Genomic DNA, 27,819 nt, shown 5'->3' on the forward strand with positions numbered 1-27,819 from the left:
GAAATTATTTGCGAAAACGGAACAAGAATTCAAGAATAAAACAGATTGAGTCTGATAACGAATATAATGACTGATTTGCGCAGAGACACAAGGCTGCTCACGGACACGTTTTCTTCTCGTCAGCATCAGCCAATCAGATCTGCAGGTCCCGTATCTCTGATGTGGTCCTTGATTGGAGTTTATGACATGAGGCCATTGTCATGACAATACTCAACTGTGCACTTTGATCCCTAGTCTCGATGATCTCTTCTCCACACATATTAAACATTAGCCCAGAAGACACGTGTGGGGTGAAAAAGGAGGCTGTATTGTTTTGTATGATGGAGAGCTGTCAGTCCTACCGTCTCACCCACGTTTAAGTGAGTTTTGTTGGGTTGGTGAGAGAGGCCGAGAGGTTGGTTTGCAGTTAGCAGGTGAACGCTACGAAGCAATAATGATGTCCGGCTTCATTTTGGTGGTTCTGGTTGTGGTTCTACTGGGTGAAAAGGCTTCTGGAGGAAGGTAGGTCAGACTGACATTGACTACTTTACTTCTATATGAATCAGAATCAGAAAGGGATTTATTCGCCATGAAAGTTTGCACAGACAAGGAATTTGCTTTGGCAGGAAGGTGCATACAATAAACATATACCTAAAATTTTAATATGTGGACTAACTATACTAAGGGTACATAAACTAGCAGTACTAAGTGGGATTAGAATATAATTAAATATATTGAATGTTTGCACCTTCCTGCCAAAGTAAATTCCTTGTCTGTGCAAACTTTCATGGTGATTAAAACCCTTTCTGATTCTACGTATCAGGAAGGACTTCTATACTCACATAAACTATGTTCAGTCCTCATGCCTATTCAGTTTGCCTTTAACGCACCCCTAAGTGTTAACTTAGCCAATTAGCTTTATTAAGTCCAATAGATTCTTCAGTTCATTACAATAAATTATGAAGAAAATCTTATTTAAAAGTTAAAACAGTGCTGATTCTTATTGTTATCTGCCCTACAGCCGTTTTAAGAAATACCCTAAGGGGATCTAGAAATCATGTAGACTTGAGGGTAGTTAAAACTAATTATGTTTTCATTGTCTTTGAATGTTTTCAAATTGTCTAAGTTAAATTCATTGTTGAAGTGAATTCATTTATCCGAGTTAGTTTTGTAACTATCAACAAGTCAATCATGTGTCTTTATCTCCGTGTCACCTGTATGACAGTGTTGTAAGACCAGAGGAGAGCTATGATTACAACAAATACCACACTATGGAAGAGGTGAGATCGCTTACACACACACACACACAAACACACAGCCACACACACATATTCTTACTTTAGCTTTTTGAATTCTATTGTATTGTGTATGTGTGTATTTTTAAGTGTATGTGTAATGTCAAACGTATTGTGAAGCACTTTGGCCAGCCGTGTTGCTGTTTGTAAATGTGCTTTATAAATAAAGTTGAACTTGAACACACACATACACACAGAGGAGAAAACACATGGCAACATGCACACACACACATACAGGAACACACACACCAGCCTGAGCCCTTACATTGCTCCTCTCCTCAGATCAGCGCCTGGATGCAGGACATTGAGATGCAGAACCCTGAGGTTGTGTCCTCTCAGATGTATGGACAGACCTACGAGAAACGGAACATCACGCTCATGAAGGTACAAGGCCACGCTCCCAGCAGTTGCTGACAGGAAATCATGTCGGTCTTCTCCTGAGATCTGATGTGTTGAGATCTGATGTGTTGAGATCTGGTAAAGTCAACTGTTGGATGGTGTCAAGAGTGTGGGATTAAGGATAGCAGGAGCTGTCAATCTCTGAAATTAATTGAAGTTTTAAGATGCGATTAATTATAAAAAATAAACAAATACACACATTACTTTTGATTTAAATACATTGTAATTGTAATATTAACACATGCAAGATACAAAGAAGTATAATGATCAATCTACAGTAAATGTCTGAAATTTGAAGAATTTACATTGTGGACTTGTTGTTGGCCAACAATGATGTATTATGCAATACTATAGCATAGGTATTAAAATTATGGAAATACAGAAAATGTGTGTGTATGTTTTAGCTAAACGGTTTCTCTCCTTTTTTGTGATGTTTCAGATTGGCCTGAGTTCCACAGAGAGCAAGAAGGCTATCTGGATGGACTGTGGCATACATGCTCGAGAGTGGATATCCCCTGCTTTCTGCCAGTACTTTGTTAAAGAGGTGTGTGTGTGTTTGTGTGTCCATTTGTGCGTCTATGAGCCTAAGAAACTGTGAAATATTTGTGATATTCATCCACCTCAGCATTCAGATAATTTGCACACCTGCTGTGTAGATTCTCCGAACCTACAAGACAGATACCAAGGTGAACGAAATGTTGAAAAATCTAGATTTTTACATCACCCCGGTGCTGAATATAGATGGCTACATCTACTCTTGGAAAAACCAAACAGTGAGTATCAATTTTGTCTACCTCCTAGTTTCACTCTCTTCCAACTCATTCTATCCCCACTGACTCTGTTGGGGTTTAAGTGTGTCGTGAACAAGGATAACAGCTCCTCCGGTTGGTGGACTGTAGTCTCCACTGTTGCGAGAACTTACTACTGAAAACCCACAAACCTATGGGTGCAGCCACATAGCCAAACACACACACACATGATTGGGAGGATAAGCATGGTTGTATATCATTTCCCCAAAGTGACCCCTGTTGTCTCTGTAGACCAGGCTATGGAGAAAATCCCGATCCCCAGGACCAGATGGCTGTAATGACCCTCTCTGCTACGGCACGGACCTCAACCGCAACTTCTACGCTAACTGGGGCTGTGAGTATTACAGTCTAGGACAGCAACAGCAGCAGAAGACAGATTCAACTACAGCCATCGAAGTTGATTGTAGCTTCATCGAGTTGGAAGTTACTTGTGTAACCATGATCTGGAAGCAGAGATGATGAGTACTTGATGAGGACTCTACTGTGCTCTGCTTTAATCTACTCTGTTTTAGGCTTCTCTGTTCTCCTCTTCCCTCTTTCAAAGTTTAAAAAAAACTAGAAACTTTTTTGTTGTGTGAAAAGTTTCTTAAAAAAAACGTTTGAAAAGTTGACAAAATTATTGAATGATTTTTTTTTTCTAATTCTTTTTTTGGTAAGTATCTTTTTTGTCTTCGTTTTTTTCCAGAAACCTCTACAGAAACAAAAAAGTTTGAAAGAGGGGAGAGGAAAACAGAAGCCTAAAACAGATTAAAAGAAGATTTAGAAAAAAAAAAAATTGTTGTGTTGTGTGTAAACGTTGTGTGGTCTCTTTCTTGTGCAGTGGTCGGGGTGTCTAGGAACTGCTGCTCCGAGGTGTACAACGGGGTCAGAGCGCTTTCGGAGTCGGAGGCCGTGGCGGTCACCAACTTCCTGGGGAGCAGGAGTGACTTCCTGTGTTTCCTCACCATTCACTCCTATGGACAGCTGATCCTGGTACCCTACGGCCATCCCAACATCAGTGCACCCAACTACCCTGAGCTGGTACGCCCTGATGCCAGCAAGTATTGGGGGGTCAGATGGCTGAGCGGTTAGGGAATTGTGGTAGAATGGTCTATTAAACAGAAGGTTGCCGGTTCGATTCCCGGCCTTGCAACAATACGTTGTGTCCTTGGGCAAGGCACCCTACTTGCCTCTGGGGGGAATGTCTCTGTACTTACTGTAAGTCGCTCTGGATAAGAGCGTCTGCTAAATGACTATATGTAAATGTATTGGGAAAGTATTGGGAAATCAGCTGTGACACTTGGTCCAGATTAATTTGCCTTTTTCAAAAAGTGAAACCTACTCCCCTGCTCAGTGGTGGAGCATTTAACTACACATGACGCTGAAATCCTCTCTGTACCTGCTAAATAAATCCTTAATTACCGAGGTGTAAGCTACTGTTATTGTTGTTTTTAAGATGGAGGTGGGTTTGGCAGCTGCTAAGGCCATTAAGGGGGTCCATGGAATGGACTACACTGTGGGGACTTCACCAGATGTCCTCTGTAAGTACAAGGAAGTGGCGATGACAAGACAATGTCCTACAGCTCATCCTTCCTTTCACCTTACAAAACTGGATTTGTAACACTGTTGGCTAGTAAAAAAACCAGTTTATCTTTCCCTCATCCATCCCTCCCCCTCTCTTTCTCTTTGCTAGACCCAAACTCTGGCTCGTCCCGTGATTGGGCGCGACTGATCGGCATCCCCTACTCCTTCACCTTTGAGCTGCGGGACAAGGGCGACCATGGTTTCGAACTCCCTGCGGACCAGATCCAGCCCACCTGCGAGGAGGCCTACGCCGGCGCCAAGTCCATCCTCACTTACGTCCATGACAAGACCTTCCACAACGCCGCCGCTACGGCCACCCTCTCACTGTGGGCAGCTCTAATCGTCGCCTGGGCCTCTACTGCCACCTTGCTGTAAGACAAGTACTGCAGGAAGGTTTGAGTACATGGCACTGCAGCCAATAGAAGGTTACTTGGTATTCAAACTTAATATTTTAATATTCAGTATGTGCTTTGAGTGAGACATAATTTGCATACCATGAACGGGTCATTTGTAGGACTACTTTGAAATAAAACGGCATAAATATTTATTCGTACTCTACAATTCATTCAAATAAATGAATAAATCAATTCTTTGGACTCGCCAGTGTGGTTGCGCAATGTCACTGGGAAGTTGCGGTGGAGTTGAGGTTGCTCTCACGAGTGTCTCTGAAAGGCTGGTAACCCTGTTGTCTCAAGCAGGCGAGAGGAAGGAAGAGCTCGTCTTCTGGAGGAAACTGGTCCCACCTAGTCCAAGTCCAACCTAGAAAGGTGGGTTAGCGTGCGAGAGAAAGGGAAAATACATATTTTTGAAAGCAGTTCTACCGCAAAAAGGATCGAAAAACGGAAAACAAGGAAGATTGGGGCTCTTTACTCACCTTCGTTCTTTTCTGGTTCCAGATTAACTGGCTCTCCTGGACAACTGCGGTCCATTTCGCCTAGCATGATGATAGTCACATAGTGATAGTGCTCTTGTAGTTTGATGGAGTTCACCACGGAGGCGAAGCGTATATTTCTCAAATGCAGTCCTGCCTCCTCCATCACCTCCCGTCGCGCACACTCTTCCCACGTTTCTCTGGGGGGAAATTTTGTCATTTATAATTTTCAAGAATTGTATCAAACTGGAGCCTATATATATCCTAGGCTACCAGTTCACACACACAGCCTACCCAAATTCTAAGTGACCTCCGGGTAACTGATACGTTCCGTTTCCAACTAGACTTTTCCTCTTTCCGACGAGGACGCAGTACGGGTTTGCTAAATCTGTGACCAACACTCCGACTCCAACACCGGGGCGCTTCTGATCTTGTGTCATGCTGGGAATTAACTTGACCGCTTCCAACACACAAATTTGGATTCTGCTCTGATTGACTCTTCCGGGTGAAGGATTTCATAATAAAAGACCATTGGAAACCAAACAGTGCAAAATGAATGTCCAGGGTGCTGTGTGTCTGTAATTAATGTAATTGCAACTCTTATTCTGTTTAGAGGCAGAATTGTGTGAATAGGCAAACAACCATAGCTAACTCCACGGTCAACAGTCAAATGCTTCTCTCCCCGTTCATCTTTTCTCACTTACATGCGAAATCCGCCAGATGGCGCACTGGTTTGGGTGTACAGTGGAAGAGCAAGGCCGACAGCCAGGCAGCGTTTATTCCTTCGCCAGTGAGACGAGCGACTGCGCTGTGTGACTGCGGAGGCTCACCAGAACTCAACCCAGTGGAGAATCAAAGCAACGCAGGCTGAAAATCCCGTACTTCATTTTACTGTAGTATGGCATCAAGGAGGATGGAGACCAAACCACTGATAACCTGCCTTAAAACGCTCCTGGTCGTCTATTCCTTCGTGTTTTGGGTGAGTGTGCGTGATTAGACGGTGGTAGTTGTTCTATAGGTCTTGTGAGGACTGTAGTATTTTCGGTTTTAGTACAGTGCAAATCTTCATAGAAAAACGACAGTTGTGTGCAGGGTTAGGGCCAATGGAACAAGTGCACGTTTGAGGATGGCAGCTGTTTATAGGCCTATTAGACAGTTACATGATTTAAAACATCGTCTCTCTGTTGTTTATTTCTAGCTCGTAAAATGCCCTTTAAAGGCGATAGGCATGTTGTCTGTTCCCCGGTTTTATTGTTGACGAATCCGCTTTAACTCATAACTTGAGCTACGGCTCTTTTTTCCGCGTCAGATAAACGGACAAATTGTTTTCTTGACACCTTTGTGCGAATGTTGTTGTCACGAAAAGCATCCTTGTACCCATTTGTGGCAGCAGGTTTCCCCCGTTATGGAAGCAAACGCTTAGCAAATCCGCAACTGTTGAACGGCACCGCCCCAGTTGAGCGCCCGTTTTCTGATACCTATGTAAAACGTGCAATGTATGCTTCAGGGTTATGATGATAGTAGTGTTTGTTGTTTGGATCACTGGCCAAGTGTTCTTTCAGAAGAAAATCCTTTCCGTTGCTGATTATTCTAAAGCCGAATCATAGACTGCCAGTAAAATGTCAGATTCATTTATCTTCAGATACAAAATATGTTTTATTAGACCTATAACTTTAGAGGACACTTATGGCAAATTGTTAAAAGGAAGGTGCTTATCTTTTTTTTAAGGATGTTTCATTTGTCTTGCGCAAGTAGCCCAGGAATGGGTCTCCTTCAAACCCTCAAATCCCGAAAATTGATTCAGAATGTGGGGTAACCAGGCCTCAGCCATGGGCAAAGTAATAGTCGGTTAGTCCGAAATTCGAAAGTTGGTCTGAGGATTAACACAAACTGTCGCCAGGGCATGAAACACTTTTAGTTTGCCGTCTCTTTGTTCGTTGAAACTGAATGTTCTCTGATTTGTTCTTTGTTTTCTTTGCATTAAGGCCTTCCACATGTACACTATTAAAGCATTTAAAGCACCTCCACCCAATCCTCTTCCCTCCTGCCACGCTGTCATAACTGCAGTTATTAACCCTCCATTAGATCAATGGACCTATTCTTTTTACCAACCTAGAAAAACACAATTTTGGACGAGGACAGGGTTCATGGGATGAGGAGTGCCGTATGGTCAGCCTCTTTGTTGTGGCTCTGCTGAAGGCAGTCGTTCCGCTAGGGCCAGATGGACAGAGATGGACAGCAGAGATGAACAGAAAGGAAATGAGAGAGGGCTAACAGCGTCCCTTGTTTTTCCAAACACGGCGTGTTGGGGGAGAGGTTGTGTGAAGCCGTGTGTCCTGTCTGTCACTGGTTCTGCTCCCCTCTGCCCTCCACCTCCTCCCCCTCTGCCCTCCACCTCCTCCTCCTCCCCCTCTGCCCTCCACCTCCTCCTCCTCCCCCTCTGCCCTCCACCTCCTCCTCCTCCCCCTCTGCCCTCCACCTCCTCCTCCTCCCCCTCTGCCCTCCACCTCCTCCTCCTCCCCCTCTGCCCTCCACCTCCTCCTCCTCCCCCTCTGCCCTCCACCTCCTCCTCCTCCCCCTCTGCCCTCCACCTCCTCCTCCTCATCATCCACCCTCCTTCTCCACCTCCCCCTCCCCCACCTCCTTCTCCACCTCCCCCACCTCCTTCTCCACCTCCTCCTCGTCCTCCCCCACCTCCTTCTCCACCTCCTCCTCCTTCTCCACCTCCTCCTCCCCCTCCCCCACCTCCTTCTCCATCTCCTCCTCGTCCTCCCCCACCTCCTTCTCCACCTCCTCCTCGTCCTCCTCCACTTCATTCTCCACCTCCTCATCCTTCTCCACCTCCTCCTCCTTCTCCACCTCCTCCTCCACCTCCTTCTCCACCTCCTCCTCCCCCTCCCCCACCTCCTCCTCCTTCTCCACCTCCTTCTTGTTCTAACCTCAGTGCCAAGAGAGAACCGAGCAACAACTAGCGCCTGGTTTGTATCGTACCTGGAACAGCTCCAGAAACACTCAGCGTGAGTCTATGTGACACATTATAATCACTGTAAGCACCTGACAGAAACAATCATTCCGGGCAAGGCACTAAAGACCTCTGAGGTGGTGAATTTACTTTTTATAGTTTTCAAAGAGGACTATTTGCCAAGCCTCTTTTCTTCTTAACGGATATTTAGCTATGCAGTATTGCTCAACACAGATGCCAGCGGTTAGGCTACTAACCTAGCTAAGCGTTTTCAACATGCGCGTGTAGCTCTTGGCACGGTGGCACTGTGTCCTGGCTGAGTCTAGGAACCCACTTCCTGTCAGTTTCTGTGGGTTATATTTCACACAAGAATGTAAGTGATCCAAGTTATATATAGATATTTATATAATACAACCCACCTCTTATATCTCTGCAGACATCAAAGCATTGGAGGGGCTGCTTTGCAGTGTTTTGATGGTATCTTGAGCAGCGATCACCAGTCTTCTCCCTGTGGTGTCTATAGCTTCCCTTCGGTACTCAAGTCTGATACAGCCACTGACAGTTGCCTGGAAGCAGCTTGTTTGTTAAGTGCACTTCAGATGCCCTACTGTGCCCTAATCTCACAAGATGGCTTCATTTGCATTAATAATGCATTAATTAATGCATTAATAATGCATTAATTAATGCCCCCATGGGAATAAGCTGGATTGTGTCTATGTCTTGGTGTTGGTAGGCCTTTGTTTGTGGTTTGGTTCTTTACATTGCGCTCAGTGATGTGTTCCTTTGTTATTTAAATGTAACATCACTTTGCATCTATATACAGCACAACAAATGAAACTGCATATAATAAATATTTAGCGAATTAACCTGTGACACTTTTTGTCCTAGGCCATGCTCTATCTAGACACTCTCTAGCATAACTAAGTTTAAAGAAAGTGTGTAAACTATTAGGACATCAGCTGATTGTTGGAAAAATTAGCATTAGTATTCCTCACCTCACCGCCAGCTGTCTGAGTTGGTCGCAACTTCTGTAGCCTCTTAAGTAGGGAGTCAGATGGCTGAGCGGTTAGGGAGTCGGGCTATTAATCATAAGGTTGTTGGTTCGATTCCTGGTCGTGCAAAATGACATTGTGTCCTTGGGCAAGGCACTTCACCCTACTTGCCTCGGGGAGAATGTTCCTGTACTTACTGTTAGTCCCTCTGGATAAGAGCATCTGCTAAATGACTAAATGTAAACATCCCCTCGACACCCAGCTGTCTCCCCCGCCGTCTGATGGACAGGTCGGGATTGACAGCGTCTCACCTGGAGGTGAAACCCATCATTCAAAGGCCACAAGAAGGCAGCCACTCTGGGATCTGAACCCAGAGCTAAGCGGGCCAGCGGCGTGAGTCTTGACTGAAAGCTCAGAGTGCTGGTAGAATGCCTGCGATATATTTGATCTGAAGTCTGAGTTGTTGCTGCACCTCTGCGGTTTGCGCCGCTTGGCTGCTGTGTGGTGGGTGGGTGGGTTGCGGAGGCAGCGGAGGCTGCTGTGAGGTGGGTGGGTTGCGTAGAGGCAGCGGAGGCAGCGGAGGCTGCTGTGAGGTGGGTGGGTTGCGTGGAGGCAGCTAAGGTCGGGGGGGGGGGACACAAAGATGAAGCTTGTTGAACGTTGCTGTACAGGAGTTGATCCTAGCTTGGTGGGGAAGACGCACAGTTTTTACAAACCTTAATCTAAGAGTTTGCTTTGCTAAGTGTGTTTGCTCCATGTTTATTCTGTCCACCAATGAGGAATCAAGAAAGAAATGTAAAGTAAAACAAACTAAAACAAATAAGCTAAAGAAATGCAAAAATTAGATGACAATGTATGTGTTTTTGTTTTAACTTATCTCTGAACACAATCAAACATTAAACTTTAATTGCCCAGTCATCACGAGAACACCACGAAGTACACCTCTTTGCGATTTCCATTCAGATGTTTGGGGTCATAGGTCATATTGGCAGAGAAAGGTCAGCTGGTGGCTGCGGTACAAGAAATTAGGCTGCGTTTGAGGAATTCCAAAGTGGCAGAGATTCCTGCCATTGTGTGAGGCAGAAGCACATGCTGTGGGCTGGTGTTGAAGCTGTTAGCGTGCTGCTGATAATGAAAGACGGGTTATAATTAGCTGCTAGCTAGGGAGGACATGCCAAATTCTTCACTCTGTGACTGGGCATGTAGGTTATTACCTGGTGTGTGGACGAACAAATGGAAGGGGTGTACAAGTGACGCTCTGGACAAGAGCGTCTGCTAAATGACTAAATGTAGAATGACGTTGTGTCCTTGGGCAAGGCACTTCACCCTACTTGCCTCGGGGGGAATGTCCCTGTACTTACTGTAAGTCGCTCTGGATAAGAGCGTCTGCTAAATGACTAATTGTAAATGTTCAGGCTTTGATGGCAAGGACGGCCGTTTGTGTGTGTCGAAACCATGTGTTTTCACTCAATATTTTTCCAGCAGTCCTTTTTGTTGATGTAAAGGGATTAGAGGTTTAAAACAAAGCAGTGGAAAGAGGGAGAGCGAGAGGAACAGAGAGAGAAAGAAAGGAAGAGAGGAGATAAAAAGGCCATTAGGTAATCAGCCTTGATAATGGAAAATTCATTGGCAGACTGGGGCAGATGCCATGTCTGGAGTATCCAATCTAGTTTACGTTATCTCAACACTCTTAGCATAAACGACCCCGGATAATGTATGTGCAGGTACATCAAGGCCCCTGTGGATATCATCGAAACTATTAAGTGTCCACGATTACTGGTTAGCCACACAGTCAAAGCACTGTGCTGGCAGCTTGTCTGGGTCACAAGTTCGCATCGGGCAGTTTGAATTTGATTTAGCAGGTGAAGGGCTGGGGGGTAGAGTAGAGTAGTCACCTGTCGCGTGGCAAATTCACTGGGACCCATTGGTGACATAAAAAGAAAATGGCACATTATAACAGTGTTAGAAAAGCCGTACAGCTGTTGGCTAACAGCCAGGTCTTGGTCTGATTGGTTGGCTGTGAGAGCAGGGAGGACGTTAGCCAGGCTGAGGACAGGAGCAAGGCAGTAATGCCGCCGCTCAGCCGGCTGCTGAGATTGTCATTGTTGTCATGGTGACTCGCTTTCCCCGGCTCGTCGGGCCGTGTGGAGTGCGTTGCCTGGCACTCTGTTGCCTAGCGCAGAGTTGCTGGAAGTAGGGCATTTTTCCTACTCATGAGTTTGAGGTTGAAGAGGTTCAGTCAATGAAATAATCCTGTACCTTTCTTTTCAAGGTATCCCTTATTCTGAAAATGCCTTTTTCCTCTATCCCTAACCTATTATCCCTAAACTATCTCTAAATAGTTTTTCTGTATAATTTCATTAAATCTCTTCTTTTTTTTTGTCAGTGGACGAAAGTGTAAGACATCATCTCTAAGACTATATATATCTCTTATAGTCTTAGTGATGATTCTCTGGCCTTGTTATATTCCTTCTTCCACCACGCTGATGTACGAATCTAAAAACGTCTATCCAACCATTCCCATTCTCGGTTTCCATCCCTCTATTGTCTTCAACTTCATGAGCACACAGTCAGTGCACCCAGGTCAGTGGTCACACGGTCAGTGCACTCAGGTCAGAGGTCACACGGTCAGTGCACCCAGGTCAGAGGTCAGAACGCCTCCCACTTTCAGAAACATACACGGATGCCAGGCTGGGTTCGTCTGAAATAGCTATTATAAAGGGAGTCAGTCAGGTGGCTGAGTGGTTAGGGAAACGGGCTAGTAATCTGAAGGTTGCCAGTTCGATTCCTGTCCGTGCCAAATGACGTTGTGTCCTTGGGCAAGGCACTTCACCCTACTTGCCTTGGGGGAATGTCCCTGTACTTACTGTAAGTCGCTCTGGATAAGAGCGTCTGCTAAATGACTAAATGTAAAATGTAATAAAGGCCTGTTAGTCTGGTTGAACATCATGAAGTTTTTACTCTTCCTCCCCTTCCTCCCTACCTCTCCTCCAACGCTTCCAATACCCTCGCTCACACAGACACACACAAGATATACACACAAACAACACACCTTTCTGCAATTTTTTTTTTTTTTTACAAGAAAACTAAAAACTAAAAGGATTAAAATCTGTGTTCGTTTGAAGCCTGTTTCAAAGCCACTTTTGTCCACACAGCAGACACCGGGCCTCTTTGAACACCCTGTGTCTTGTCATCAGAAATGTTGAAAGGAAGAGAGAAAACCCTTTGAAATCAAACATCCTATATCATGTCTTCCTGGTGCCCTGTGTGTCTCCCCCTGGTGTGGGAACATGTTTGGTGGGTACAACCAGAGATACAAATAGGGATGTTACCTTACTTTTTACATTTACATTTACATTTTACATTTTACATTTAGCAGACGCTTTTATCCAGAGCGACTTACAGTAAGTACAGGGACATTCCCCCGAGGCAAGTAGGGTGAAATGCCTTGCCCAAGGACACAACGTCAGTTGGCATGACCGGGAATCGAACTGGCAACCTTCGGATTACTAGCCCGATTCCCTCACCACTCAGCCACCTGACTTTTGAAAGGGGCTGGATGAAGGTAGACACACTTTAATGGGTTCTTTGTTTTTCAGGAAGGGCAAGCTTCCAGGTAGTGACCTCCACACCAGTTCCACACTTGGTAGTAACACGACTTCTTGTCAGAGTTTTTTGAGGGATTTTCACGCAGAAGAACAGTCAACGGGTTCTAAGTTATGTGCCTGGGCGCTGCTGAGAGTTCCAGCTGGCTCTCTCCAGGGACCAGTGCTGGGCTTGGCTGGGCTGGGGAGGGGAGAGCAGGGACCAGCGTGGCCCAGCACTGGTCCCTGGAGAGAGCCAGCTGGAACTCTCAGCAGCGTCTAACAAAGCCATCCCCTGATGAAGTGGAGCCTAAGAGCTCGCAAAGATTTTCTCATTACAGTAAAGATAAGGTGCCTGTGTGCATGGGTGTGTGTCTTGATGGGCTCTTTAGTGTCTCAATAATCGAAAGGTTCCCCCCTATTTGAATGCAGTATCAATACATTGAGGTGTGTTGAAACTGCTACCGCTGTAGTCAATACAACCATGGCATTCACACCAGAAGGTTATTTAAAGAGGGTGTCACTAGCAATTACAATGTCAATGAGACTTTTTTTTTGTATCGTTCTGCATATTAGAGTTTTACAGGGTTTTCACAAAACCATTTTTCAGCTGAGATGGAGGATGTTTGTAACATTGTCTTTTCTCTGCTTAGTCATCCATTTCTCCATTTCAGCAGATGGCAACATCAGCCTCACAGGACTGTACCTCATCGATTCACACCTCCTCCTCGCATAAAAACAATCACAGTATGAATCCTGCTTTTTAAGGCTCAACAGGCTGTCTTAAAATCTGGTTGGAGATATCGAAATACTAATTGAAGTTTAAATCAATGGTGAATCAACCTGCTTAGGTTGCTGCCCCCGCGACCCGACCCCCGGACAAGCGTAAGATGATGGATGGATGGATGGATCAATGGTGATGCAGTAAATAAATACAAGTCAAGAATGGTTTCTTCTTAGTTTCACTGGCATTTTAACCCACAATAGTTGACAGGTCAAGAACAGGAAGTGATGGGATACCCTGATCTAGGAAGCTCCAATAAGATGTGTTATGCTTGTGTAGGTTACACACATCCCACAGTTGAGACTCACAGCTGAACTCTCTAACACAAGATGGCCGACTTCTCCACCCTCAGTCTCCCGGAATCCGTGTGCCTCTTTTGTATCACTGTTATTTAAGATGGAAATAATTCTGTTCGCTACATCTTTACCCTTGTTCCTGGCCCCCAACACACACACACATTACATTTACATTTATTCATTTAGCAGACGCTCTTATCCAGAGCGACTTACAGTAAAGTACAGGGACATTCCCCCAAGGCAAGTAGGGTGAAGTGCCTTGCCCAAGGACACAACGTCATCTGGCACGGCCGGGTATCGAACTGGCAACCTTCTGATTACAAGCCCGCTACCCTAACCGCTCAGCCACCTGACTCCCTACACACACACACCTTCTGACATGAGTAAGAACCCCAGCTGCTCGAACATGGAAGAGAGAAAAGCCCCTTCTCTCCCTGGGCCCTGAAGACAGCCGGATGAATGATTCATGCTGCTCCTCTGAATTAAACATGAGGTGCGTGGAGTAGGGAGGGAGGGAGGGAGGACGCTGGGATGGGCCGGTTGTTCTCCAGGATAAGCTTTCTGCTGTTCCTTTGAGATCCGGGGTAGAGAAGAAGCTGTGTGGATGATGGAGAGAGTCTCGTTAATGTAGAGACTTCTTTACACTTTCTCTGTCTCTCTCCTTCTCTCTCTCTTTCGTTCTTTCTTTCTCGTCTTTCTCTCTCCCCTCTCCCATATTTGCTCTCTCACACGTATTCTGTCTTCCACACTTTTCCTTTTCTCATTACTCCCACCTTCTCCTCATCTCTCACGCCATCATCTTTTTCCTGAGCCAGTCTGTCTGTGACTCACTCCATCTGTGACAGTGTGGCTCCCCTCCGAACCCTTCTCTCTCACACACTCGCTGTGTTTCCCAGATGGGTGGCAGGGAGACAGACAGACAGACAGACCGACAGACAGGGGGAGGAACAAGTAAGGAAGGTAGACAGGAAGGCACTGTTGGAAAGTTGGCAGGCAGACAGGTAGTCAAGAAGACAGGCCGGCAGGTACTGTTGGAAGGTTGGCAAGCAGACAGGTAGTCAAGAAGACAGGCAGGCGGAGCAACAGACAGACCTGCGGACAGGCTTGCAGGCAGACAGCAGGGAAACAGTCTGCTCAGTGTGTCAGCAGTTCTCTGACGCATCACCACACCTCCGCAGAATCACCAACACCTCTGCTAGATGCCAAAGAACTAAATCTTTCAAACTGGCATTTAATCCCAGATTTACCTCCGTCAAAGATCACTGTAAATGAAAACATCGATGCAGGATGCCTTCTCTGTAGTCTCCTGCTATGAATCTAGACATGCCCCATAAATCATTACACAGCCAGCCAACCAACCAACCAGCCAGTCAGCCAACCAGCCAACCATCCAGCCAACCAACCAGCCAGCCAGCCAGCCAGCCAACCAGCCAGTTAGCCAACCAGCCAGTCAGCCAACCAGCCAGCTGTATCTGCATCACAGATTCATTAGCATGGCCCTGTAAAAGGCCTAAGTGAGGGGGGCTGACCTCTCTGTCTCCCTGGAGAAGCCGGCCTTTCCGTTTCCCTAGAGAGGCCTCCGTCTCCCTAGAGAGACCAGCCGCTCTGTCTCCCTAGAGAGACCAGCCGCTCTGTCTCCCTAGAGAGACCAGCCGCTCTGTCTCCCTAGAGAGGCCAACCTGTCTTTTACACTCATCCCCTGCCAGTCCTGTTCTCTTTCATTTTTGTTTTGTTTCTGCTCACTGGGTTATTTTGCTGTCATTTCAGATTTCACCCATATCCCTCACGTGCCCTATCAGACGAATGTTGCTAACGACTTAAATATGAATATTAATGAAGGAGTTATTTATCATTCGTGGGATGGAACCCCGTGGTGCCTCCTGCTCCTGGAGCACACCAGTATTTGCTTTGAACAATCTCGCGGTCTCCCACAGTGAATACATTAACCCACTTTTTACGCTGTTTTTATTTCCCAATTGCTGAGGGTTTTTTTTTTAGCACCAAAACAAAAGACAATGTTTCCATACATATTCGTAATCATAAATTAGATGAAGATAGATAATTATATAAGCAATTTGATGGTAAACGTTCGAACTGGTAAGAGACCTGCAGCGCTAAGAGTGAACTGATGACATCATTGTCACTTTTTTCAGAGACGGCAGCTGGTTTTAACTACTACAGCGCCATCTGCTGGTTGAATTACATTGTATTTTCTTACGACTTCGATTGATGGTTATCCTTCTTTGACTTCAACATTTTCCTAAATGATGATGGCTCAGGAAAACAAATGAAGCTGATTTAATTATATTAAAACTGTAAACCACCGGCGACATCTGAAAGCAACCAAAATCCCTCTGAAATATTATTGTATGAATAATAATGTTAATCAGAGAACTGGATCACTATAAGTTGAGTCAGAGATAGAAAATATAGACAACCTGAGCGTGTAATTATGTGGTGGTTGTAGGCTAATTGTCTCCTTCGGGTGCCACCAAAGGGCCGGGGATATTCACAAAACCTCTGATGCCATTGCCGCGATGTCCGCGCGTGGTAGTCATAAAGTGCACTGAAATGACTCGCGAGTCTGATAATAAATAATATATGGGTCTTCTTCCCCTACGTTTTCACCCCTCCCCTCCTTCTCCTCACTAGATCACGGGGGCGATCCTGCTGGCTGTGGGGCTATGGGAAAGCTTATGCTGGGCCAGTACATCTCTTTGATAGCTGAAAACTCCACCAACGCTCCCTATGTTCTCATCGGCACCGGCACCTCCATTATCGTCTTCGGCTGTTCGGCTGCTTCGCCACCTGTAGGGGAGCCCGTGGATGCTAAAACTGGTGAGTCCAATTGAATTTAATCTAAAAAGCGCCGTAGATTTTATATGGAACTTCATACGAGAGGCAGCGGCCACAATTACACGTTTAAACAGGTACCGTTATTGCCAATAATTATAATTGTAAAACTCCTATTAATCAACAATATATATCTATTTTTGGGAGGTTTGTAAATATATTCTCTAAATATTCTCTATAGGTTTAAACTGTCCGCTGTATATCCTAATGCTCCTAGTTTCCCAACAACTCAGTGTCTCTAGCTACAAGTTCTAATTCCTGACCCATTCTTTGCTGATGTGATGCCCTCTCTCTCTCTCTCTCTCTCTCTCTCTCTCTCTCTCTCTCTCTCTCTCTCTCTCTCTCTCTCTCTCTCTCTCTCTCTCTCTCTCTCTCTCTCTCTCTCTCTCTCTCTCTCTATGTCTCTCTCTATGTCTCTCTCTATGTCTCTCTCTCTCTCTCTCTCTCTCTCTCTCTCTCTCTCTCTCTCTCTACAGTATGCATGTTCCTGTCCCTGGTGTTCCTAGCAGAGCTGGTGGCTGGCGTTTCTGGCTTCATCTTTCGTCATGAGGTTGGTGTCCAAGAATACTCCCCCCTTTCTCCCCCCCCCCCCCCCCCCCACTCCCACTTCAAGACTACAATATGCTGTACCTTGACTCTGAGCAGCGTAATACGGCAGAACTTTGCACTTCTGATCCTCGATCTTCTGCTGTACTTTCGACATGCACGACTTGTACGTTGCTTTGGGTTGAAGTGTCTGTGTCCTACATGTGTGTGTTCACCTGTGTGTGTGTGTTCACCTGTGTGTGTGTTCACCTGTGTGTGTTCACCTGTGTGTGTGTTCACAGATAAAGGGGACGTTCAACAGGTCCTTGAAAGAGGCTGTGCAGAACTACAACGCTCAGGATGAAAGGAGTCTGGCTGTCGACTACGTGCAGCGCAGTGTGAGTGACACACACACACACATAACCCCTCCTCACACACACACACACATCCTCTCACCCCCCTCCACCATCATCACACACACATCCTCTCAAGGGTAAACTGAAATGTCACGCTGACTGACAGACTATTCTGTCCTCCCACCCTCTCTTCCTTCCCTTTCTCTTGTTCTCCCTTTGTCTCTCTGTCCCCCTCCCTTTTTCTTTCCTTCTCTTTCCCTTTTACCCTCCCTCCCTCCCTCTTTCTCTCTCTCTCTCTCTCTCTCTCTCTCTCTCTCTCTCTCTCTCTCTCTCTCTCTCTCATCTCCTCTCCCCCTCCCCCCCCCCTCCCCCTCTCCCTCTCCCTCTCTCTCTCTCTATCCCTTTCATCCCTCCTCTCTCCAGTTGCATTGCTGCGGGGTGCTGAACTACACCAGCTGGTTCACCAGCATCTATTTCCCCATCAACGGCATCCCTCCCAGTTGCTGTGCCAGTGTCTCCGACTGCAGCTTCCTGGACCCTCCGCAACGCCACCGTCGCCCCCAGCAAGGTCTACCAGCAGGTCAGACACATGCTCCCACATGCAGCCGTGCAAAGTACACAGTCAAACACACACACACACACACTGACTGATGTGTATGTTGCAGGGTTGCTATGAGCTGGTGACCTCCTTCATAGAGACGAACATGGGCATCATCGCTGGAGTGACATTCGGAATCGCTTTCTCACAGGTTGTCTTGTAGACATTGTACACATTGCTTGTACACATTGTAGCCCATTCCTTGGCCTGTCAGTCATAGGGTTTAGGCAACCAACCATAAAAGACGTCATACCCACAGCAGGAGAATGATTTTTGTAATCAACACTGGTATGCAAACTCATGCACTCCTACGAGCAATTAACAAATTGTACTAATTATGTCAGCTCGACCATTTCAGATTATGTAGATTTGCACTTCATCAGAGCAAGTTTTGCATTCAAAATGGGGTTGATATTATAAAGATAAGCCACCACACGTATATGCATACGCCAAGTGCACCATTCCAAGTCCATAAACAGGCTTTCATACACAGACACCCTGTCCTCTAGATTCTCTGTACCCTGCCTATCTTTCTCTCTTTCTTTTTCTCTGTGTTCCTCTCTCTTCCTCTCCCTTCATGTCTCTCTCTCCCCCTCCCCTCCCCTCCCTCTCTCTCTCTCTCTCTCTCTCTTCCTCCCTCCCCCTCCCTCTCTCTCTCTCCCCCTCCCCCTTCTCTTCCCTCTCTCTTTCTCCCTCGGTGTGTGTGTGCGCGGACGCAATTGTTACCTTCCGCTTAGCCTGACACGCTCGATCAGTCCCCTCGGCGCCGCTCGTCGTCACGGCGACCCCCTCCATTACACTTAATGGGCCGTGGGAGGGGGGGGGGAGGGGAGCGCCAGCCCCGCACCGCTGCCGATCGCGGAGGAGAGACAGAGGGAGGGGGAGGGAGGTGGAGAACAGGAAGGAGGGGGGGGGGGGGGGGGGGGCGGTGTTCTGCGACCTGCAGTGGTCCGCTCATCCGCCGCCCTGAGCCCGTTAATTGCACCGTTAAACGCTATCTGGGGGGAACGGAAAAGGGAGGGGGTGAGGGGAGAGGAGGGAGGGAAGGGGGGGCGGTAGATCAATGACACCTCTTAGCCCAGCAGCCGTCTCTGCTTTAATGCAGCTTGTCCCCCTCCTCACCCGCCCTCCCCTCCCCTACTCCTCGCTCTCCCCCTCTCTCTTTATCCTTCACTGGCGCTTGAGCTGCGCCTAGTAAAGCCCATTCTAGCGAAACCCCCAGGGACACACACACACACACACACACACACACACCAACACACACACAGAGTAGGCTCAGAGAGGAACTGTGGACGATCCTCTCTTTATCAAAAAATATCTAGGATTAATCTAGTTCTTTTTAAGATGCTTACGCTGTGATTATTTCGCAAATTAAATTGATTTCAGGGATTTGTATGAACCCTATGAATGGAATTCTTGGATGGAATTCTCTTTTTTCGTAGCATATTCAGAAGCTTACTAGTTGCCATTGGTATTAAGTAGGCTACAATTGTATTACTTATGTTTTGATGGATTGTTTCCTTTTAAAATGGGCAGATTTTAATTTGAGGTGCCTGTTAATCTTACTGCTTCCTCTCTTTCTTTCTCTCTCTCTCTCTCTCCCTCTCTCTCTTTCTCTCTGTCTCTCTCTCTCTGTCTCTCCCCCCTCTCTCTCTTCTTCTCTTCCTGTTTCCCCACAGATGATTGGTATGCTGCTAGCTTGCTGTCTCTCGCGGTTTATCACTGCCAACCAATATGAGATGGTGTAGCGTGTTGAGAATGCCGGTGAGTCCCTCACTCTCGCACACACACACACACACTCTCACACTCTCATAGTCAAATGACTCATATAACTCATACGATCATACATTTTCATGATTTAACGTCAGAGAGAGACGACTTTAATGGAGGGGAGGAGACAGAGAGAAGAGAGGGATCCCGGCAGGAAAGAGAGATGAGACGGACAGATAAGAGAAGGGAGGGCGCCCGTGTGTGTGTGTGGGCGCCCGTGTGTGTGTGTGTGTGTGTGTGGGCGCCCATGTGTGTGTGTGGGCGCCCGTGTGTGGGTGCGTGAGAGTGCGTGCGTGCGAGTGTGTGTGTGTGTGGGCGCCCATGTGTGTGTGTGGGCGCCCGTGTGTGGGTGCGTGAGAGTGCGTGCGTGCGAGTGTGTGTGTGTGTGTGTGTGGGCGCACATGTGTGTGTGTGGGCGCCCGTGTGTGGGTGCGTGAGAGTGCGTGCGAGTGTGTGTGTGATTCACAGACCTCCGAGGGTGCAATACAACCATCCCACAGGGCACATTGAAAGCACACAAACACCACCCACCACACTGGGTTATCACACGCTCCCACCTTCCCCACAAACCCTCCTCTAATTGGCCGACCCTGACTGCGCCGCTGTGGAATATAAATAAAGCTGTTTGCCTTGCAATTAAACGCACCGATTTATTACCAGCAGTTGGCAGGGCTGGTGCGCTGCGATAATGCTTTAAGAGCTAGCGGTCCCGTCTCCCTGCCTGTCTCTCCCTCGCACGGACACGTCAGCTTAGCCTCAGCGCTAAGCCTTGTAACATTAACCCTCGTAGCGTTCAACCTGATATAATTTAACCTTGATTGCTATCTCCAGCTACATGTACGACCTAACAATGTGTAGCCTGGTCAGCCGGTGTAGCCAGTGTCTGGAGCAAAACAATGTGCGAACATGGCCAAGCCGACTGGAATTGTTTTTTTGCTGACATTGGGTTGGGCATGTGTGGAAACGAGAGAGCCTCTTTGTTCGTGACAAGGGACCTATCTGCCGGCACCGGCGGAGCGTGCCAACCCCAGGCAGGGGCTCGCCGCTGTCGTAGGCGGGGTGAACCAGGCGACATGGTCCCGTTGCTGCACCCGCCCTGGTACAGAAAAGGGAAAGCGCGGTCCTTCTGAACCTGAGGGATGAGGACGGCTGCCAGCCTGCCAGCCCATGTTACCCCCTGCCATCCATCACACTTACACACCCCGGTAGAAGGCAGGGATCAGTCATTAGGGTAGACGGATAGGCAGCCCTCCTCAGCTCCCCAGAGAGGTGGAGGTAGGGGAGGGCGGAGGGGATTATTCATGCTGGGTTCCAGGTGACAGATATGCCTTCCAGACAGAGTATGGTGGGGTCTCTGTGGTTAGATAGGAAGTTGAGAACGTGCACACTCTCTCTCTCTCTCTCTCTCTCTCTCTCTCTCTCCCTCTCTCTCTGTCAAATTCTCTGTCTCTCTATCTTTCTCTCTCTCTCACACACACACACACACGCACATCAACAGCCGCAAAAACAAAGTGAGTCTTTGGTTTGGTTCCTTTATCTTTCAAACTGTTTCCTTTCCCTTTCCAGAGGGGGTGAGAGGAGAGGACGCGTTCCCCTTGGAAACACGGGGGACAACGGATCCCGAAGCTAGCACACTCCATTCTTACTTTAACGGTTATTTCTCTCTCTTTCCTTCTTCTCTCTTTCCCTTTCTCCCACCTCGTTTTCTCTCTCTTCACTCTCTTCGAACACATCATTCCTTGACGTGCAGTCGTACTATTTAATTAGCCTGCTTTCAAGACCTTATCTCTCAGAAAGACGTCCCATTTGCCCCCAGTATCTGTCAGATACAGATAGGTGCTCACAACCATGCATGTAGAATTGGAACAACTGCAGTGCTGCTTTGTATTCTGTACGTTATGAAATATTTCTGAAAAGGTAACTTGGATGGTGTTTCAAAGATTACTTTTAGACTTGCTTACCTGGCTGTATGAGCAAAATATAAATAATAATATTGATAAAATTTTTGAGATAAGGTAATTGAAATAGTTGATGCTTTCGACTGTACCGTACTATACATTTGTTGCTCTCATATCACCACACACACACACACACCATGTTAGCTTCTTGTGGAATATAACACATTACAGTGAATCACAACATCAAGTTTCAATTGACCATCACTCAAAATACCTTGTGCAAGTCGCTTTCTGTGGACTGTGTATTCTTGTTGATTTCTTTTTTTAAATGGTTATTTTGTTTCCTCTTTATTTAGTGAGTCCAGTACACAGTGATATCAGCCCCTCCCGCCCCCAGTGCCTTCTGTTATTGGTCACCGCAATCTCACATTGATGTTTGAATTTACCACATCCTCTTTTAAGAGGCAACTTTCAACCAAAATGTACGCCTTTTACTTTCCCCTATTCATATTCAGGGGACACGTTTAGTCCTTCCCTTAATGGTTGACAACATTAGTCTGCTACTGTGTTCTCAACTGAATCATTCATTTTCCTTTTAGATTTACGACTAAAAGGCTTTAAATATAACTTTTGTACACAATGTGAACACCATAAGGTGTAAGCCTGAAACATATTTTGTTTCTGATATAATATCAGATTATTTATTTTTTCTCCAATTCTCTTTTATTGGCAATAACAACAATCCTACAATCGTCAGATAACATTTTATTTATTTATTAATTTATTTAAACTAACACTTGACATCTAGTTGCCCCTTTTTATAATTATCATAAAAAATAAACTAGATACTTTCACAACAGTGATTTACAAAATATGAAGGGTTGTCTCAATCACATACAGTAAACTCAAGCTCAAATAAAAATCCGAGTGACGTGGGCACATTCAGGCTTGGACGTCACGCACAGTAACGGCTAGAGACCAGAACGGCTTCCGTGTTCAGGAGCGCGTGAGAGAAGGAGGGTATGTGTGACTGACGTGACTGGTACTGGTAGACAGGTATGATTAAACTGTGATGTGAGTATGGCAGGCAAATGGTTTCAACAGTTTGGGTTAGATTGTCATATTGGCTCGTTAGAAGACCGATTGTTAATGGAATATGTCCATTGATGACACTTTATAGTCAAGGTAGATGTCATAATCAGTGTCTGTGAAACCTTCGCTTAATCTCTGTGTATTTACATTCTATTTAACTGTTTAATATATTTTTGTGAGGGTGGTGGGACGGGGTGCTGAACCCTAAAGTTGTCACTGTTATGGCTATCCTTTGGTTTTGGTGAATCAGTGTTATTAACAAAAAAATATTAGGATACTTTACCAACAAGCGAATAATTCTCAGAATCTGAAATTGGACAGGTGAAATGATAGGACTTTGTACAAAAGGAAAACACTTTTTAAAATGCATTACCAACTAGCATGCAAACCAGTGTATGTTGATATTGTAAACAATTGTGATCTCTATTAATAAAAAAACGGTCATTACATTACGTGGCTGTGATGTCTGAGAGCTTGTCGTGTTTATTTAAAAATGCCTCGAACACATGGTCGCCTCGAACACATGATCAATTCATGATTTTCCCAGACGGCGGCGCTAACATCCACCCAAAAAACTGTTCTGTTTGATGAATCATGGGCTAAAAAGTTCCGGAGAAATTTCGACTTCTTACTTATCAAAGCAACTATGCCTGTTCTGATTTTATATAATAAAACACCTAAGTCTATCACATGACTGTTTTGGAGGAAGTTGTTTTCTAAACAAACGTGGAAAAGTAAGCAAGTAACAGACAAACAACATTTCGTCAGATTGTGCCTTAGAATAGGAGCTGGTTGTTGCCTTGCAGAGGTTCGGTTAGGAAGGCAGTTGCTTGGATGCAAATGAGCAACCCACATACTGTAACTGTGATTGGCTGAAAACGGAGGAACGGCTAGTGTGGGCTGACGTGTGCTCATGAATATCCCAAACTTGGCTGACTACCTCCGCCGGTTATCCGCAGCTAGCAAAACCAAGAAAAAACTAGTGTTTAACCAAAGCAAACGCCGTAGGAACGGAGTAGCTAACGAAGATAAATATTGTATTGTGATACTGGAGAGATACACACGGTAGGTTTATGCTCTGCTTGCTAGATCTTGATGTAGTTAGATTACATAGCGTGCTAGTATAAGACACCCATCAAACTAGCTACACTACAGTAGTCAGGATTTAAATTATTAGCCAGGAGGAAATAGCTTGCTTGCTTATGTAGCTAACGAGGACTTCCTAACAGTATTTTGTGTGCTGTTTTTCAGGTTGTGGGAGGTTATCTACTTGCCTAACGGAACAACGCCCTCGAAGTAACAGCAAACCTATAATTTCGATTCACACAGCAAGCAAGACCCTGTAGCTTTGGCCTAATTTAAATCTGTGAAAGAGCATTAGCACGCTAAATTTGACTCCGGCTGTGAGAGAGAAAGAAAAAGGTGCACTATAACTCGCAAAAAGGCTCTATCCCGTCTACGTTTTATCGAGTTTGCGAGATTGAGTAACATCTTCAAAATGATGCAGATATCGGATTCGTACAATCAGAAGAATTCTTTATTCAACGCGATGAACCGCTTCATAGGGGCGGTGAATAACATGGATCAGACAGTGATGGTACCGAGTCTTTTGCGAGACGTGCCTCTAGAGGAGGAGCAGGAAACGAAAACGGTCAGGACTGCTAGCAATGGCACATCGACCTATTTCCAGGACGTTGGGGACATGCATAGTTATTACGTCCTTTTGAAGTCTATTAGAAATGACATTGAATGGGGAATCCTTCAAGGAGATGAGAGGCGAAAAGAAAAGGTTGGCGTGACCGCCCTCGACATCTCACGCTGGAGTCAGATGAAAGACTTGGAGAAACAGTTTCATTATCATTTGAACGGACTGCACACGGTTTTGTCCAAACTTACCCGAAAAGCGAATACTCTCACCAACAGATACAAACAGGAGATTGGCATATCGGGGTTGTGGACATTGAGACTGCAACTTTTTAACCAGGCGATTGCGGTGGTTAGAACCAGCGAGGCTAACGCCCGACATCAATACGCAAATTGATGCTCCTGTTTAAATATGATAATTATAACAAGGGAACACTGGCCTGTCATGGTGAAATAGTTTACATTTATTCAAAACGTCAGAAGTGTAAAGTCCTGCTGGACGTGTTTCAAATAAGCGTGCTCTGTTCTACTGTATGATTAATTGCACTATGCTTCGTATACCAGGGTCATGTAGCTTGGATTTTTGACAAAATGCTACGCACACATTTTTATTTAAGAAATATGCAATGTACATTTCAATTTGTTGATTTATAACTGAAGCCCATTCGATTTGTTAATAGCAAATAAGCTCAAGAGAGGAAGTAGACAAAGTATTTCCGTATAAATAATCATAGGCTATGTGTAGCCTACTAAATTGTCATATAATTGTGAGAAAAGCAGAAAGCTACTTGCCATTGATATATATCATCGGGAATCGTATGAAATGTATTTGTGGATTGATTGATTCCAAGAGGATTTCTTACCAAACCACTTGTCCTTGATGCAATTTCACAATGTGCATGAGAGTGCGTATTTTTTTCTATTTAAATGCTGATTCAGCGATTAAAACATGACTAATGCCATATTGTGACAAACGTATTCATTATTGATACACGTATCAACATGAAACATGAACACTGATCAACATTTGAGTGTGCCGTCTAAGAATGATGCAACTTCACTCAGTCCTTCCTTGGTGTTCGGTCCGGTTTTTTCTAACCATTGATTGCTAGATCGAGCGCTCCGGAGTGCAACCAAGAACGTGCCTAGGGGCAGGGTGTCATGGGGACAGCTGTGTGAGGTAGAGATTAGAGCGAGCGTGCCTATATCTGGCTGCTCCTCGATCTTTGGCAGCTTGACATAGCTTTTCTCTTTTGCATCACTCTACCCCTGGAGAGAAGTAGGATCATTCAGAGATACCTTGACATCGCGCACACACATCACTGACTTAGGCTGATGTGTGTTAGTCATGGCTGAATGCAACTTGAATTGGCTTGCTTATATGTAAATCATATGGAGTGTAGTATGTCATGTCAGTAACAGGTGATTTGTATATCTGAAGTCTAACGCAGTCTGAGCTCTGTTTTGGATCTCAAGCAGGAAGTCGTCTGTGAGGATGACCGTAAAGTTGTCTTAACACAGGAAGAACATAGTTATTGTGATCTGTGGACATAATCGTGTTTATGCAGCACTGTAGTTACAGATGGGGTGATGTAACCCAATTAAATAGAAGTCTCCAAACTCGGGTACAACATCGTTGGTTTGGTTTCATCCTTGACCATGATGCATTATATCATAGTGCTATCAAATCAACCCTTCACTCGCCTGTTGGCCTCCATGCTTCAAAGAACCGATCCTTTGAAAATGTTTTTTTACACCATCTTACATCATACTCCAACCCCAAAGCTACAAAGCCTTCTTCCTCCAATAATGAATTGCTCTTCTTCAATAGATAGATTCCCTGGAGTGAACATGGGACTTCTGCAATACTCATCTGCCTTCATCAAAGATGGCTGATGGCTAAAACCACGAAGAAGCGGTATTTCTTTGGAGAGGTGTGTAGACAAGACAACTTGACCTGGTGAAAGATATCACACGAGGCTTGTTAACGTGCTGTGCTCGAAGGAAAAGGGCAAATGTATTGGAATTGGCGAGTGGAAAATCTAACAATTCAGACCCGCGTTGTCTCTGCTCTGCAGTCTAGCGTACGATAGTATATCATGACTAGGGTTGGAGCAGGAAGGACTAAATTGGCCATGACAAATAGGACGCTGATTAAACACTAATTAAACTAGGCTCGAGGGACTCAGTCACATAACTAATTGACTGCCGGCGAATGTGATTGCATTTAGTGCTTAGGTTGCACATTCGTATTGGAATGGTAATCATTATACCGGCTGGTTCAAATGCTTAATGTTCATTGCCCCTGTATTACTGAGATAGGGGCACGCTCTATTGTTGTATTTGTATTTAGTGAAAAAGAGTTGAAGCGTCTAGAGAATAAGTCTTGGCTTCGAAGTTAAAACGATTGCCTGTGTGATTGAAAACAGACTTTTGGTAACTGCTCTCTCTGCTGAGGACGAGGATTGTGCAGTAAGTCCATTGAATGAAAGTAGTCCAACGGATGATTAACAAGTGTATGTCGAAAAAAAAGCTCTGAGCACGACGGTACGCACTCTCATGTTCTCGTGTGTAGTCTGAACAGGAGAACAATAATCCCCTTCATTCTCTCTCTGTCTCGCTCTCTCTATCTCTGTCTCTTCCTCTCATGGACTCGGTGAACCCTCATGAGTCATCGTACCACTTAGTAGAAAGCGTCGTACTGCTCTTATAGTTCTCTATTTTCTCGCTCTCTCACCCACGTAGATATCCCAGGCACCCTTCACAGGCCCATCCTTCTGAAGTATTCACATATGTAATGGCCAGACCATTATGGTTCAAAAAGGATGAGAAACTGATGCTTATGAATACAGCCTTCAGATTAAGGAAAAATTAGAAATTAATCTCTGAAATATGATATATTTGTATGCCATCCATTCTAGTGTAGTGACTTAGTGTAGTGTACTGACATAATGTTGTCACATAGTGTGTCATACTATGTCAGTAAGTCAACTTGCAAGTTAAAGTTGGATTTTCTTTCATCTCTGGGCCAGCAGCATACGATGTCTTAAGAGCACTGATCCTGATCTGGTCAGTTTTGTCGTCTGTACATGACTGAATACACAAAGTGGAATCTGATCCCAAATCAGTAATCTAAGGTGTTTTTGAGTCCCCGTTTGTAGTTTGGTGTCTGTTCCTATTTGACATCCTGACTCTTTGAGGAACAAGAAAACTGTTCACTAGCACGGTCGGAACCCACAGGGGCTTGACCCCTATTTCCGGCCTAATTAACTCTTAATGAACCTGTTATCTCTGCAGCTGAACTGTGAGGAAACCTCTCCAGAGTTTCAGAGCCATGCCCTGCACACACACGCACACACACACACACACACAGACACACACACACAAATGTTCTCTGACTTCCTCACACACCCACGTTCTCTTTCACATACTCCCCCCTCCCTCACACATTCTCTCTCTCTCTCTCTCTCTCTCTCTCTCTCTCATCTCTCTCTCTCTCTCTCTCTCTATGTGCTGCATATATCTCCTCCCCTCCATTTCCACCCTCCT

General features: G+C 45.5%; 4 protein-coding genes across 5 annotated transcripts; 3 read left to right on the plus strand and 1 right to left on the minus strand.

Annotated features, from left to right (window-relative positions):
- Positions 1-304: 304 nt before the first annotated feature.
- cpo (carboxypeptidase O) lies at positions 305-4,592 on the plus strand. 2 transcript variants are annotated; one of them, XM_067260229.1, is made up of 9 exons: positions 305-501; positions 1,205-1,259; positions 1,557-1,658; positions 2,113-2,217; positions 2,330-2,446; positions 2,714-2,816; positions 3,303-3,502; positions 3,918-4,002; positions 4,155-4,592. In XM_067260229.1, the coding sequence occupies exons 1-9, from the start codon at positions 434-436 to the stop codon at positions 4,418-4,420; spliced, it is 1,101 nt and encodes a 366-aa protein (XP_067116330.1). In that variant the 5' UTR covers positions 305-433; the 3' UTR covers positions 4,421-4,592. The 2 variants fall into 2 exon arrangements, with proteins under 2 accessions (XP_067116330.1, XP_067116331.1); XM_067260230.1 differs by having other exon boundaries at positions 3,303-3,454.
- On the minus strand, positions 4,512-5,392 carry nudt15 (nudix (nucleoside diphosphate linked moiety X)-type motif 15). Its single transcript, XM_067260231.1, has 3 exons — positions 5,211-5,392; positions 4,920-5,116; positions 4,512-4,804 (listed from the first exon to the last, which is right to left on the minus strand). Exons 1-3 carry the CDS (start codon positions 5,354-5,356, stop codon positions 4,665-4,667), a joined length of 483 nt encoding a protein of 160 aa, XP_067116332.1. The 5' UTR covers positions 5,357-5,392; the 3' UTR covers positions 4,512-4,664.
- A 422-nt stretch (positions 5,393-5,814) lies between these two features.
- Positions 5,815-19,631, plus strand: LOC136965930 (tetraspanin-7-like). Its single transcript, XM_067260232.1, is given in 11 exon segments — positions 5,815-5,895; positions 16,187-16,220; positions 16,223-16,321; positions 16,324-16,350; positions 16,353-16,376; positions 16,864-16,937; positions 17,215-17,310; positions 17,692-17,805; positions 17,807-17,848; positions 17,934-18,017; positions 19,546-19,631. Coding segments are annotated over 11 exon segments (744 nt in total). The 3' UTR covers positions 19,615-19,631.
- Positions 19,632-23,559: 3,928 nt separating this feature from the next.
- On the plus strand, positions 23,560-25,232 carry LOC136966397 (mid1-interacting protein 1-B-like). The gene is given in 3 exon segments (XM_067260901.1): positions 23,560-23,691; positions 23,878-24,571; positions 24,573-25,232. Coding segments are annotated over 2 exon segments (465 nt in total). The 5' UTR covers positions 23,560-23,691; positions 23,878-24,124; the 3' UTR covers positions 24,591-25,232.
- The last annotated feature ends 2,587 nt before the right edge of the window (positions 25,233-27,819 follow it).

The sequence above is a fragment of the Osmerus mordax genome, chromosome 22 (assembly GCF_038355195.1).
Source record: "Osmerus mordax isolate fOsmMor3 chromosome 22, fOsmMor3.pri, whole genome shotgun sequence".
Lineage (NCBI taxonomy): Eukaryota > Metazoa > Chordata > Actinopteri > Osmeriformes > Osmeridae > Osmerus > Osmerus mordax.